The sequence below is a fragment of the Suncus etruscus genome, chromosome 4 (genome assembly GCF_024139225.1).
Source record: "Suncus etruscus isolate mSunEtr1 chromosome 4, mSunEtr1.pri.cur, whole genome shotgun sequence".
NCBI lineage: Eukaryota > Metazoa > Chordata > Mammalia > Eulipotyphla > Soricidae > Suncus > Suncus etruscus.
This window is the reverse complement of record NC_064851.1, coordinates 148,153,735-148,167,851: the sequence shown is the minus strand read 5'-3', so window position 1 is coordinate 148,167,851 and position 14,117 is coordinate 148,153,735. Positions and strand designations below refer to the sequence as shown.

At 38.5% G+C, this 14,117-nt stretch overlaps 1 protein-coding gene across 1 annotated transcript in view; it reads left to right on the top strand.

Moving 5' to 3' along the window:
* The window catches only part of LOC126007255 (disintegrin and metalloproteinase domain-containing protein 2-like), an 81,280-nt gene that overhangs the window by 43,857 nt on the left and 23,306 nt on the right, over positions 1 to 14,117 (top strand). Inside the window, exon 13 of the mRNA XM_049772712.1 lies at positions 3,590 to 3,726. Coding sequence (XP_049628669.1) covers positions 3,590 to 3,726 — 137 coding nt within the window. The remainder of the gene's footprint in view (positions 1 to 3,589; positions 3,727 to 14,117) is intronic.

Sequence of the window (14,117 nt, the reverse complement as noted above, 5' to 3'; positions counted from 1 at the left end):
AACAAACTACTGGTTTCATTGATTCTTCGAATTGCTGTCTTGATTTCTATGTTGTTGATTTCTGCTCTCATTTTTACTGTTTCCCTCCTTCTTATATTTGGGATTTTTGACTGTTATTTCTACAAATTTTTTAGATGTGTACTTAAGTTTTTAATTTTAACTTTTTCTTTTTTTTTAAGGGATTTTTGTTTGTTTTATTCTGGGGCCACACTCGGTGACGCTCAGGGGTTACTCCTGGCTATGCACTCAGATACTGCTCCTGGCTTGGGGGACCATATGGGACACAAGGGGATCAAACCGAGGTCTTTCCTAGGTTAGCTTAGGCAAGGCAGGTGCCTTAGCACTTGTGCCACCGCTCTGGCCCCTTTCTCCTCTTTCTTTATTTTTCCTCCCCCCCCCCAAACCCTTTCTCTTCTTTCTTAATGCAGGCCTTCAAAGCTAGAATTTCCCCTGTAGTACTGCTGTATCCCATAGACTGACAGTTTGTGTCTTCACTGTCAGCCCTTTCAAGGAATCTTTTTATTTCTTCCTTGATTTCCTTTTTGGTCCAGTTTCTGTCCAGAAGTATTTTATTTAGCTTCCACACATTAGATTTTTCTCAATCTTCCTCCTGTGGTTAATGTCTAATTTCATGGCATTATTGTCTTTGAATACACTTTGTACAATTTCAATATTTGTAAATTTATATATTTAAATTATGCTTTAGTATCTGATCTATCTTATATAATATCATAATGCACTGGAGAAGAATGTGTATTCTTTTTTGGAGGATTAAAAAGCTGTGTATATGTCCAGCAATCCCAGTTCTTGGGGCTCCTCATTTAGGGTTCTTGTCTCTTAACTGATACTCCTGTTGATCAGTTATGTGGTTATTGTGTAGTGTTGAAGTCATTCTCTACTGTTGGGTTTCTATCAATGTGTTTAAGTTTGTTACCAGAAAATTTATAAACTTTTCTAGTCCTTTATTCAGTGAATTCAGGCAAATTATTGTCTTCCGTTGATCTTTTGTTCTCTTAACCAGTCTATAGCATCTGGCACTGATTATAATCAGCTTACTTATATTGAATGCTATTCAGTTTGGCTGCCCACAGATTTTATGTATTTTCTGTTAAATTGTATGATTTTTTTCCATCCTTTCACTCTGAATTTGTATTTATGCTAGGGTTTAGGTGTTTTTCCTATAAACAGTAGATGAATAGATTTTCTTTTCTCATCTATTCAGTTACTTTATGCCTTTTAATAGGAGAGCAGAGTGAAATTAATCAAAGGAAGAAAAAGAGACACAGAATAGTCTCACTCATCTATGGGTTTTAAGAAAAATTAAAGACGTTGAAATAATACCCAGAGATAAGGGCCGGAAGGACTGGCTCAAGAAATGAATCTCACCAAAAAGATTAATGGGCACAGTTAAAGAAATAACTATTCTGAGAACTATCATAACAATGTCAGTGAGTGAGGGATGTAGAAAGCCTGTCTTGAATACAGGCAGGGGATGAGGAGGAAGGAGATAGGGGCATTGGTGATAGGAAGGTTGCATGGTGAATGGGGGGGGGGGTGTTCTTGTTATGACAAAACTCAACTATAATTATGTTTGTAATAAAAGTGTTAAAATAATAAAATTTAAAAAAGAAAGAAAACAATCCCATTCACATTAGTGTCACACAAGCTCAAATATCTTTGAGTCAACGACAACAAAAAAAGAAAAATATTAATGATATATTTGGCTGTTACCACCTTTATGCATGTGAGTGAGAAACCTAGCTGCTTTTGCATGAGACTGTTTATGATAGATGACCTTTCAGTAATTATTAGATTTGTTTAGTTGTCACAAATGCTGCCTATTTTTTATTTGAAACGGTACATATCTTCCCCTCAATTCTAAATGATAGATTTGCATGATAGTAGACTATGTTGGAAATATTTTTCATTCAATATTTTGAACATGTCATTCCATTGTTTCCTGGCTTGTAAGATATAATATGGAATGTCAGTTGCTATTCTTGTATTTTTTAACTTCTTTAATTCCATTTTATGGTTAATTTTATTCTCTGATTTATCTTTTAGTTAGTTAACCTGTTAATTTAATGATAGCCTTATTTCCCTAGCCATTGCATGGAGTATTGATTTAAGTTTCTCTTTTAGGTGAGTAGAATCTTTTTTTTGAGCTTAATGGTTTGATAGGAATAGTTGTCCCTCTCTACAACAACATGTGAATTCCTTTGTTTCTTCGTTGTTTTAAAGATTTGTGGGCTCTGTGATTTGAGATTTTGATTCATAGTTGTCTCAGATCTGAACTTTTTCTTTGTATTTTAGCACAATGTTACTCCCTGTTAATCTAAAAATATCACTGTTAAAAATTAACATGCAAGTTTAATATTATGTAGGAAACTAGCTCATGGTTCCATTTGCCTAGCAGGCAACTGTGGAAGTATTTGAGGAAAGAGATCAAAATCAGAAATACTTAGTGGAGTAGAAAGGGTGGAGTTGACCTTCGGATGCCTTAACATCTGCACAGTTTTGAGTATGAGAACTAGGCAGCAGAGTTGGGGTTTCCCAATTCAGGACAGCCAGGTCATACTCAAATTCTCACCTAGTTTTATTTTGATAGAAAAATATATTGAAGGAAAGCTTAGATTAAGTAATTCATAAACAAAATATAGTCACACAAAAATAAATGAATGAATAAAAACATTTAAAATAAAGTTTAAATCTTGAAATCTTAAACTTCCCATGATTTTTACAATAAAATGTGATAAAGTGTAATTTAAAATATAAAAAGGCAATTGACTTATATAATAAAAATTAGTAACTTGAAATGTCAGTAATCAAATAACACTACAATATAAATCAAAGTACCAAGTTATAAGTATAAGGAATATCAATGTTAATGTAATCACTAAAATTAAACTATAGACAAATTTAACTTGTTACTGTGACAATCTATGAATGTATATGTGGGCCCGGAGAGATAGGACAGCAGTGTTTGCCTTGCAAGCAGCCAATCCAGGACCGAAGGTGGTTGGTTCGAATCCTGGTGTCCCATATGGTCCCCTGTGCCTGCCAGGAGCTATTTCTGAGCAGACAGCCAGGAGTAACCCCTGAGCACCGCTGGGTGTGGCCCAAAAACCAAAAAAAAAAAAAAGGAAAAAAAAAAGAATGTATATGTGTTTATGATATAAATATCACTATCTACAGAAATGTCACTAGAGCTTTTATTTTCTTCACCCATTACCAGCAAAAATATATATTTATGTTTGAAATGTAATAATTAGCTATACATACTTTTATTTTATTTTATGTTATGGTTGTTATTTCTGTGTCACTTTCAGCAATGTCCATGTCTAACTTCTTTCTTGTGCTCAGAATTACTCCGTAAGGTCCCAAATTGGGCCAGTTGCATAGACAGCAAGCACTTTCAACATTGTACTGTTTCTTATATTGTTAAATATCATTAGGTCAATATAAGTGGTATTTATAGCTAACAAATAACATTTTAATTTTAACATGTGACAATTTGCAAAATTGACATTATTTTCTGGGTAAATTAATTTATCTCCTAAAATTTGTAAACGTGTATTCTTTCTTCCAGCATCCAAAATCCCTAAGTCTTGAATCACTTGCAGTTGTTTTAGCTCAATTACTGAGTCTTAATATGGGAATATCATATGATGACATTAATAAATGCCACTGCTCAGGGACAGTCTGCATAATGAACCCAGAGGCAATGTAAGATGCTTTTATATTTATTAAATAAATGGTTATATTAAGAATAATTTTAAGATTTTCAAGCTGTTAAAATTCGAGTCTTATATAAGTTTATGACTTTGTCAATATATAGTCTAATTTCACCAAGCTTATTAAATATTAGATAAGCAAAGCACAATTTTATAATCCCTGTATAAGAATAATTAGAAGGTTTATGTCTGTATGCTCTTTTATTTTATTCTTTCATATTCTGGTCTTGATACCAGATGCAGATTTTAGTAGTCAGTTTCAGAGATACCATTTTGCTTTCCTTTTGTCACTAGAACGTTTTTAGTATCCTTATTCATGCCTCAAAGACTCTTTTTTTTCTTGGACTGGTGATCTGATAGGGCCTTAGATGCTTAGATGTGCTCAGCAAGCCCTGGAACCCCACCTGATTCTCAGTCAATTCAGTCAACTGTTCATCCAAAGACTGCAATATGCTCATCTCCATTGGGCTGGGGAAATCTGGGTTACCTAGAGGTGCTGGGGGAATTCCAGAGTTGTTGAAGATTATTGATGTTACTGGTGATGCTAGAATAACCATGTGGCAGCAGGAATGAACTCAAGTCACGTTATGCCAGGCATTCATCCTACTCCCAGGCATTATCATCACTATAAAATTTTAATTTCATTAGAGCCAAATAATATATGTAGAAAAACTTATGGCCACCATTAATTTTTTAAATATATTCTTGGTAGACTAGATTACTTGCAAAATCTTTAAGAATTATCAACTGGGCCCGGAGAGATAGCACAGCGGCGTTTGCCTTGCAAGCAGCCGATCCAGGACCAAAGGTGGTTGGTTCGAATCCCGGTGTCCCATATGGTCCCCCGTGCCTGCCAGGAGCTATTTCTGAGCAGATGGCCAGGAGTAACCTCTGAGCACCGCCGGGTGTGGCCCAAAAACCAAAAAAAAAAAAAAAAAGAATTATCAACTGGATACTTGAAGTGCAAAAACTAACTATATTTACTTTAAATGTAGCTCTACATTAGATTAGTAAAACTGAACATGTGACTGACTTAAAATATTTTAGTCATAATTAGGCAGCATCAGGGCCAGAGAGATAGCGTGGAGGTAGTGCATTTTCCTTGCATGGAGAAGAACGAAAGTTCGAATCCCGGCATGCCAAAATCCCTGAGCCTGCCAAAAGTGATTTCTTTTTTTTTAATATAATTTTTATTTTGATCATAGTGGATTACATATTGTTGACAAAAATATTTTAGGTAAATATTTACATAAAATCAGGGGGATTTCCATCACCAAATTGTCCTCCCTACACCTCCGTTTTTGTCCTATCTCCCATATCCTCTTCCCTCACCCCCAGGGCTGCTAGAATATGTGTTCCCCTATGTACCTATCCTACTACATAGTAGTCTTGCACCTGTTTGGTCTTGGTGCCTCCCTTATTTCCCCCTCTAATTGGGAGGCAGGACTAGCTAGTTCAAGTTGTGTGGTTTTGTTTGAAGAAGAGAAAAGTAATAAACTGGGGTAAAAGTCTAATACTCCGAAAGTGGGCGGAATCCTTCTAGAGGCTCTCATCATCGATTTGAGAGATGAAGGAGAAAAAGAGGATGAAACACTCCACCAGTACAAAAAGAAGTGTCAAATATCCAGTGAGGACTCCAACAATAACGATAAGCACCACAAAAAAAAAGGCAAAAACAAAAACAAAAACAAAACGCCATGGTCTTGAGATAAGAAACATGGCATAGCACATAAAGAAAGAAAAGAAAAGAAAAGAAAAAATAGGTATAACTGAGGACAACAGCTTCAATAACCACACCCAAACAAAGAAATTGACCAAAAATAGATAGGTAAATAATAATAATAATCATCATAATAAATGAAGATAAAAAATAATATATAAAAATAGACAATGTTTTGTGCTGTTTCCTTTTTGTTTTTTCCCTCCTGCCCTGGCACAGTAAATATTAGGGTCATTCGAAAAGGAATTCACTTAGCCTAAGAGATATGGGGTTTCTCCATCCTTGGAGTATATTGTCATGGGATTAACTATAGACTCTGTTCAGGATCATTTACTCTCCCGGTGGTGCTTTTGTGGTGTTTGGAAGACTTCTGTTCTGTCCTGGGTGATAAAATCAGACCTCTGTATCTAGAGATCTCATTATCTGCACAGATCCAGGGTGGGACTTATGATGAAGTCAGTCTTTGTGGTTCTAGAAGTTCTGTTCCCTCAGTGTCATTTTAATCCATCTTCTGTGGTTGGTCTTTGCATTGTACCTAGGATAGCACCTAGGGTAGCGTCTTTCTTTGTGCTTCCATAATCCACATTCCGTTACAATTGTTTTTGCTAGACCTTTGGAACTGGGGATCATGGTTATTGTGCAGGTCGTAGTTCAAGCCCTAGACTAGGGCTTTTTTAATTGATCCCAAGATGTATAAAGTCTGATCATGGTTCTAGCAGCCAGTCATCTGTAAATCGCGATCTTGGCTTTTGGACCTACCAAAGGGTAACATGTCTTCTGATTTTGTCTTATTGTTAGCTGGTAAGGTAGGATAACCTGCTCTTAGGTCAAGTTGTTCCCATTTTCCTCATTGTCAGGATATCATATTAGAGCTGGCACTTGTTGGTGTTCTAGCAGTATTAAGGCTGTCCCAGATAGGATTTGTTTCCTGCAGCTGTCGTGGAGAACTGTGCTGTTTCTATGTCTGGGATCCAGGGTTCAAGGCTGGACAGATGGTATCTAATCACCTGAGGTCTAAGTTGATTCTACATGACATATTTTCGAGGTAGGAGATATACCTGTATTGTAAACAACTATGAATTCCTATCTCTAGTAGATAAGAACTCTTTTTTATATGTAAGATTTCCCCTTTTTTTAGTGTGCCTTTGCAGGGAGAAATGGTGCTACATTATATTGTTGGTGCATTTGAGGGTGGACAGAGGGGAAAACAAAATCAGGTCACATACCCGAAAAATATTTAAAAAAAAAAAGGAATAAAAATATATGTGCTCACATATGTATATGTAGGACATTTTTTTAAAAAAAATTAAAAAATGAAATAAAGAAGTATTTAAAGGACCAAAGTGATACAAAAGACTACCTTACATTTGGGGAAAAGCAGGTAAAGAAGTGGTGTAATACAGGTCTTATGCTTATATTGGAAGTATAGGTTTTCCCATTGTCTTTTGGGTTTTTCTTGTGGGGTGTGGGTTCCCAGGCACCTTTCCATCACACCCCCTGACCTTCTTCAGATTGGCAAAAGGTTTGCGGCAGGGAGGTCCTGGAAGAATTCTTGCATTGGGCTGCTTTTGGGACTAAGTCCGGTTTCAAGTAACAGTCCACGTTAGGGGGAGTTGATAGGGAGGGCCGCACAGCATGAGTCCACAGGGGAGTTGGCTGCCTTTTCTTGCAGGAGACGAGGTGCAGGTTTGACTGGGTGTCCCTTCACTTGGGTGCTGGGTACTGGTTCGTTGGGGTAGGAGGTCAATCTTGATGCCTAATAGATTAAGGACTGAGGGTGAAGAGTTTTAATATGGTGGGAGGTCTGGATGGGATTGAGGGGTGAGAGGATAGTTGGGTTTCCAGAGGGGAGAAAGGGGAAGGTACATGGAAGGGGTAGGAAGGGAGAAAAGAGAAAATACATTAGAAAGAAAGGGAGAAGAGAAAGGAAAAAAGTAAAGAGAAGAATAGAAAAGAAAAAGAAAAAAATAAAAAAGACAGTAGTGAGAAAAGAGGAGAGAATAGCAAGGGAATGCTAGTTTGCTTGAATGTGTTTGACGAATAGAGCCTGTAGTTTATGTCTGTACATCGCAGTTACTGCATCGGTTGTCTGACTGGTCACGTGCTTCAATTCCTAAAAGAAGGTATAACCTAGAGATAAAGTGTATGGTAAAGAGTTTTCTCGTGGCCATCTCATAGTGCAAGCTAGGTATGGTATCTAGTGTGGTATCCCAAGCTGCCATCTTAGTTTGTCTGCCCTTTGTATCCAAGAACGCCTGTGGACAGAAAAGCTGAGAGGTTATTCTAAATATAGTAAGATAAAGGCATTAAAACATAGTGTTATGGGATATTTCCATTACAGTCAGTGATTTCCCATGGTATTCTTTACCTGTGTTCATGTATATGATATCTAAGGGATTATTGTGGGCCTTTGTTGTAGAAGGCTAATTACATACCCATTCTCTCTATGCTGCTGTTTCTGGTGTTGCTGTTTTCTTTGTGGTATAATGTGTAGTCGAGAGTTTGCATTGTTCCTTTTTCATGTATTTTGGGCACTGCTCCCAAGTATATGCTGACTATTACAGTGTTTGGAATTTCTACCCTGTTAGACCCTGTTATTTGATTGTTAAGTATTAGTTGTGTTTGAGATATATGTTCTAGATCCTTCAGAATAGTGCTACCATTCTGTGTTTATATTTTGTCTTCTGACTTACTTCATTTAACATAACATGTTCTAGGTCCATCCATGTTGCTGCAAAGTCTGTGATTATATCGTTTCTGACTGCCATGTAATATTCCATTGTGTATAGATACCACATCTTAATGATCCATTTATCTGTTGTTGGACATCGAGGTTGGTTCCAAGACTTGGCTATTATACTGAGTGCTGTGATAAATAGTGGGATGCACATGTATTTTGGAATGAATGTCCTTCCAACGTGGGGGTATATACCTAGGAGAGCATTTGCTGGGTCAAATGGCAGCTCAATTCTGAGTTCTTTGAGCACTCTCCAGATAGTTCTCCATATGTGTTGGAGTAGGGGGCATTCCCACCAGCAGTGGATGAGAGTTCCCTTCATACCGCATCCCTGCAAACAAAGATTGTTCTCAGTATTTTTGATGTGAGCCATCCTCACTGGTGTAAGGTGGTATCTCAATGTTGTCTTGATTTGGATCTCTCTGATGATGAGTGAAGGTGACCATGTTTTCATGTGTTTATTGGCCATCCTGTCTTCCTCAAAAAAGTGTCTATTCATTTCATCTCCCCATTTTTCTATGGCTTTATTTGATTTTCGGGGGCTCAGCTTTCTGAGTGCTTTGTATGTTCTAGATATCAGCCCTTTATCTGATATGTCTAGTGAAAAGATTTTTTCCCATTCTGTTAACTGTCTTATTGCTTTAAATAGGGTTTCTTTTGCCTTGCAGAAGCTTTTTAGTTTGATGTAGTCCCATTTGTTTATGTTTGATGCTAAAGATCTTGCCATTGGTGCTCCATTCTCGAAGACCTTTTTGATATATAGGTCTTCGAGTGTTCTGCCTATTTTATTCTTCATATACTTTATAGATTCTGGTCTGATTTTAAGGTCTTTGATAAATTTTGAGTTGACTTTTGTATAAGGAGTGAGGTATGGGTCGATTTTCACTTTCATACATGTGGTTTTCCAGTTGTACCAACACCATTTGTTGAATAGGCTTTCTTTGTTCCATTTCAGGTTCTTGCCTCTTTTATCAAATATTAGTTGGCTGTATATCTGGGGGTTTATGTCTAGGAATTCTGTTCTGACCCACTGGTCTGAGGTCCTGTCTCTGTTCCAGTACCATGCTGTTTTGATTACTATTGCTTTATAGTATAGTTTTAAGTTAGGTAGGGAGATTCCACCCAGCTTCTTGTTTTTCAGTATGTGTTTGGCTATCCTGGGTCTTTTGTGCTTCCAGATGAATTTTGTGATTGTTCTATTTCTTTAAAGAATGGTGTCTGGATTTAGATAGGGATTGCATTAAATCTATATAGTAGTTTGGGTAGGATAGTCATTTTCACTATGTTAATTCTACCTATCCATGAGCATGGGATGTTCTTCCATTTCTTTAGATCATCTTCAATTTCTTTCTGAAGTGTTTTTGAAGTTTCCCTGGTATAGGTCTTTCACTTCTCTTGTAAGGTTGATTCCTAGGTATCTGATATTTTTGATACTATCTTAAATGGAATTGTATTTTTAATCTCTCTCTCCTCAACTTCATTGTTTGTATATAGAAACACTACTGCCTTTTGTGTATTGACTTTGTATCGAGCCACTTTGCTGTATTGGTTAATTGTTTCTAGGAATTTTACTGTGGACTCTTTATGGTTTTCTATGTATATCATCATATCATCTGCAAATAGAGATAGCTTGTGTTCCTCTTTCCCAATTTGAATTCCTTTGATTCCCTTCTCTTGTCGGATTGCTATTGCTAGGACTTCTAAGGTTATTTTGAATAAGAGTGGAGAGAGTGGACAGCCTTGCCTAGTTCCTGATCTTAGTGGGAATGCTTCTAGTTTCTTGCCATTAAGAATAATGTTGGCTGTAGGCTTTTCATAGATAGCTGTAACTATCTTGAGGAAGGTTCCTTCTAACCCTATTTTGCTGAGTGTCTTTAACATGAAAGTGTGTTGGATTTTGTCAAACGCCTTCTCTGCATTGATTGATATGATCATGTGGTTTTTGTCTTTCATGTTGTTGATGTGATGTATAATGTTGATTGATTTGCATATGTTGAACCAACCTTTCATTCCTGGTATAAATCCCACTTGGTCATGATGTATGATCTTTTTGATGAAGTGCTGGATTCGGTGTGCTAAGATTTTGTTGAGTATCTTTGCATCTATGTTCATTAGTGAGATTGGTCTGTAGTTTTCTTTCTTGATGGTGTCTTTGCCATCTTTGGGAATGAGTGTGATATTAGCCTCATAAAAGGAGTTGGGGAGGATTCCCGTTTTTTTCTATGGTTTGGAAGAGCCTATGGAAACGTGATAGTAAGTCTTCTTGGAATATTTGATAGAATTCACCTGTAAATTCATAAGGGCCTGGGCTTTTCTTAGGGAGTTTTTTAATTACATCTTCAATTTCCTCTGAGGTGATAGGTCTGTTTAGGCTTTCTAGTTCTTCCTTTTCCAGTCTTGGAAGAGGGTATTTTTCCAAGAATCTGTCGATTTCTACTGGGTTCTCTAGCCTAGCTCAGTATCGTTGTTCACAATATGATCTCATGATATGTTGTATTTCTTGAGGTTTTGTTGTAATCTCTCCCCTTTCATTTGTGATCCTACTGATTTGGGTGCTTTCCCTCTTTTTTTTTTTTTTTGGTGAGTTTTGCCAGCGTTTTGTCTATCTTGTTTATTTTTTCGAAAAACCAACTCCTGGTCTCAATGATTTTTTGTATTGTTTTCTTAGTTTCTATGTTGTTTATTTCTGCTCTGGTTTTTATTATTTCTTGCCTTCTGGTTGTGGTTGGATTTCTCTGTTGCTGTTGTTCCAATTCTTTGAGGTGATCTTTTAAACTGTTGATTTTGTTATTTTCCTGTTTCTTGACATAGGCCTCTATTGCTATGAGTTTCCCCCTAATTACTGCTTTTGCTGTGTCCCACAAATTTTGACATGTTCTCTCTTCATTATCATTTGTCTCAAGGAATCTCTTTATATCTTCCTTGAGTTGTTCTTTGATCCAGCTGTTGTTGAGCAGTATGTTGTTTAATTTCCAGGTATTAGTTTTTCTCCATTGCTTCTTCTTGACGTCAATTTTGACCTCTGTTGCATAGTGATCTGAAAGGGAACTTCTAATGATCCTTACCTTTGTGGTCTTATATACGTTGGCTTTGTATCCTAAGACATGGTCTATTCTGGAGAAGATTCCATGTGGGTTTGAGAAGAATGTGTATTCTGCTTTCTGGGGATGGAGGGCTCTAAATAGTTCTATTAGCCCTAAGTCTTCTAATTTTTCATTTAGAGCTCTTATTTCTTTGCTATTTTTCTGTTTGGTGGATCTGTCCAGTGGTGATAGTGGAGTATTGAGGTCCCCTACTATTATCATATTTCCCTTCATGTGTTTCTCCAGGTTTGTGAGCAGTTTTCTCACATATTTTGCTGATTCTACATTAGGTACATAGATATTGACCAGGATTAGTGTTTCTTGATCTAATGTTCCCCTGATTAGTAAGTAGTGACCCTCTTTGTCTCTGATCACTTTCTTGAGGTTGAATGCAATTTGGTCTGATATAAGAATGGCTGTCCCTGCTGTTTTTTTTTCCATTGGCCTGAATAATTACTTTCCATCCTTTTATTCTAAGCCTGTGCTTATCCTGTAGCTGTAGATGTGTTTCTTGCAGACAGCAGAAGTCCGGTTTATTTTTCCTAATCCAGTTCTCTACTATGTGTCTTTTAATTAGTTTAGTCCGTTAACATTTAGGGAATTTATTAAGAGAGCGGATTGTTGTGCAGTTGTGTTGTACAGGGTGGTTTTTGTTACAATTGGGAGTTTGGATTGTGTAATTTGTCTCTGAGTAGGTCGTTTAGGATTGGTTTTGTTTGCACAAATAGGTCAATTTTGTTCTTGTTTGAGAATGTTTTTAGTCTGTCCTCCCATATGAATGAGAGTTTTTCTGGGTATTGGACCCTAGATTGGAAATTTCTTTCATTCAGTCATTTAAATATGTCATTCCACTGTCTTCTTGCTTGAATTATTTCAAATGGGCAATCTGGTTTGAATCTATTGTCCCTACCTTTGTACTTGAGTTATTTTTTCTCCCTTATTGCTTTAAGGAGTTCCTCTTTCTCTTTGTTTTTTGCCAATTGGATTACTATATGCCTTGTTGTTGGTTTATTAGGGTCTATTTTATTAGGGACTCTTTTAATTCCTGTATTAGCATTGAAGTTTTTTTCCAGAGGGTGGGGAAGTTCTCTGCTATTATCTCTCTGACTACTTGTTCTTCCCCTTTCCCTATTTCCTCTCCTTCTGGTATACCCACAATTCTTAGATTGTTTCTTTTGTCCTTGTTCATTAGATATTGGACTTTTCCTTCCAGTGTTTTTCCTTTTATTTCTTTGTTGGTTTCTTGATCATTTATTGTTTGCAGTTTTCCTTTGAGTTCTTCAATGTGTTTCTCCAACTCTATGTTTCTGCTTGTAAGCTTGTTACTTTGTCTTTTAATTCCTTCACTTCTTTTTGTATAGAATCTCTCATGTTCTTTAACATTTCTTCTTTAATTTGGCTGATTCATTCATCCATAGATTTCTTATACTCGGTAGCTAGGGTTTCTTTCATTTCTTTTATTAATTCTTGCATTTCCTTCCTCATGGCTGCTTTTAGGTCTTCTTTGCATGGATCTGTGCATTTTGGTGGACTTGGAAACTTGCTAGGCTTTGTCTTCCTATCTCCAGCTATTGGGATTCTCCTTGATTTACCCATATTTCTTTGTATTTATTGGTGTGCTTTAGAGTGCTGTGCCTTCTAAGTTTCGCCTGTTTTGATCCCCTGTGGTGTGGGAATGGGTCCCCTCCCTGAGGGTGGTTCTAGAGGGCTTGCTGAGGTTTGGCTCCTCCTGTACTCTTTATGTGGCCTGATTCGTTGCTTTGCCCTTTTGTTGGCAGCTAGTGAGGGTCCTCTTCTGGCCACAATGGTGGAGGGCACTGTTGAGCCTAGATCTTTCTCCCCTCCTCTACTACCTGGAAGTCAGCCTTCCTTCAGTGGGTCTGCTCAATTTCCTTCTCTTTATTCCTGTCAGCCGGTGCAGTTCTGCTCCTGACCATACTGGTTGTGGGCACTGTTGAGCCTAGCTCTCTGTTCCCTCCCCTTTCTGGGAGTCAATGAAGCTCCGCTCCCTCCAGTTTCTGCAGAAGAAATTCCCCCAATCAAGCCCACCTGGTAGCTGCCCTCAGCCCTTGTGTGGGGGGGTCTCAGGTCCACTCTGGGACTCAGGGGGCTAGGTTGCTCTAGGTTACCCAGAGGTCCAGGTGGCAGGCCCAAGCTCACCCAGTCTATTGGTCCCAGCCTGTCCCAGTGGCGCAGGTGATTCTGGCCTGCTAAGTACTAGGGAACTGCCCTCCTCTGTCTAAGCTCTGGTTGGGTGGGGTGAACTCTGGGGCCCGAAAAGTGAGGTGGCGGGTGATGGGGTCTCTGTGCACACAGGCTGGCATGCACGGAGGTTTCCGAGTGCCCATGTGGAAAGGCCCCAGGGGAATGCACTCACCCTGGGCACCTGCGTGGGGGTCGCGGGTGCAGGGGTCCCTATGCCCCAGGTGGAGTGCATCAGAGCACTGCACTCTCTCTGGGGAGAGGCACACAGACTGGCGGGCACGGAGGTCTTTGAGCACCCACGTGAAAGGGCCCTAGGGGATTGCACTCACCCTGGGCACCGGCGTGGGGACTGGGGGTCACGGGTGCGGGGGTCCCTATGCTCCAGGTGGAGTGGCTTCAGGGCACTGCAGTCACTCTGGGGAGAGGCACGCAGACTGGCGGGCTTGGAGGTCTCCGAGCGCCCATGTGGAAGGGCCCTAGGGGAATCTCAAACCTCTTTCTATCATCTTCCCATCTTGCCTCCAGCTGAAGAAGCTTCTTCCAGAATTTGTCTCTCACCAGAAGTGATTTCTGAGTGTCGAGCCAGGAGAGATCCCTGAGCACTGCCAGGTGTGACCCAAAAACCAAAAAAATAAAAG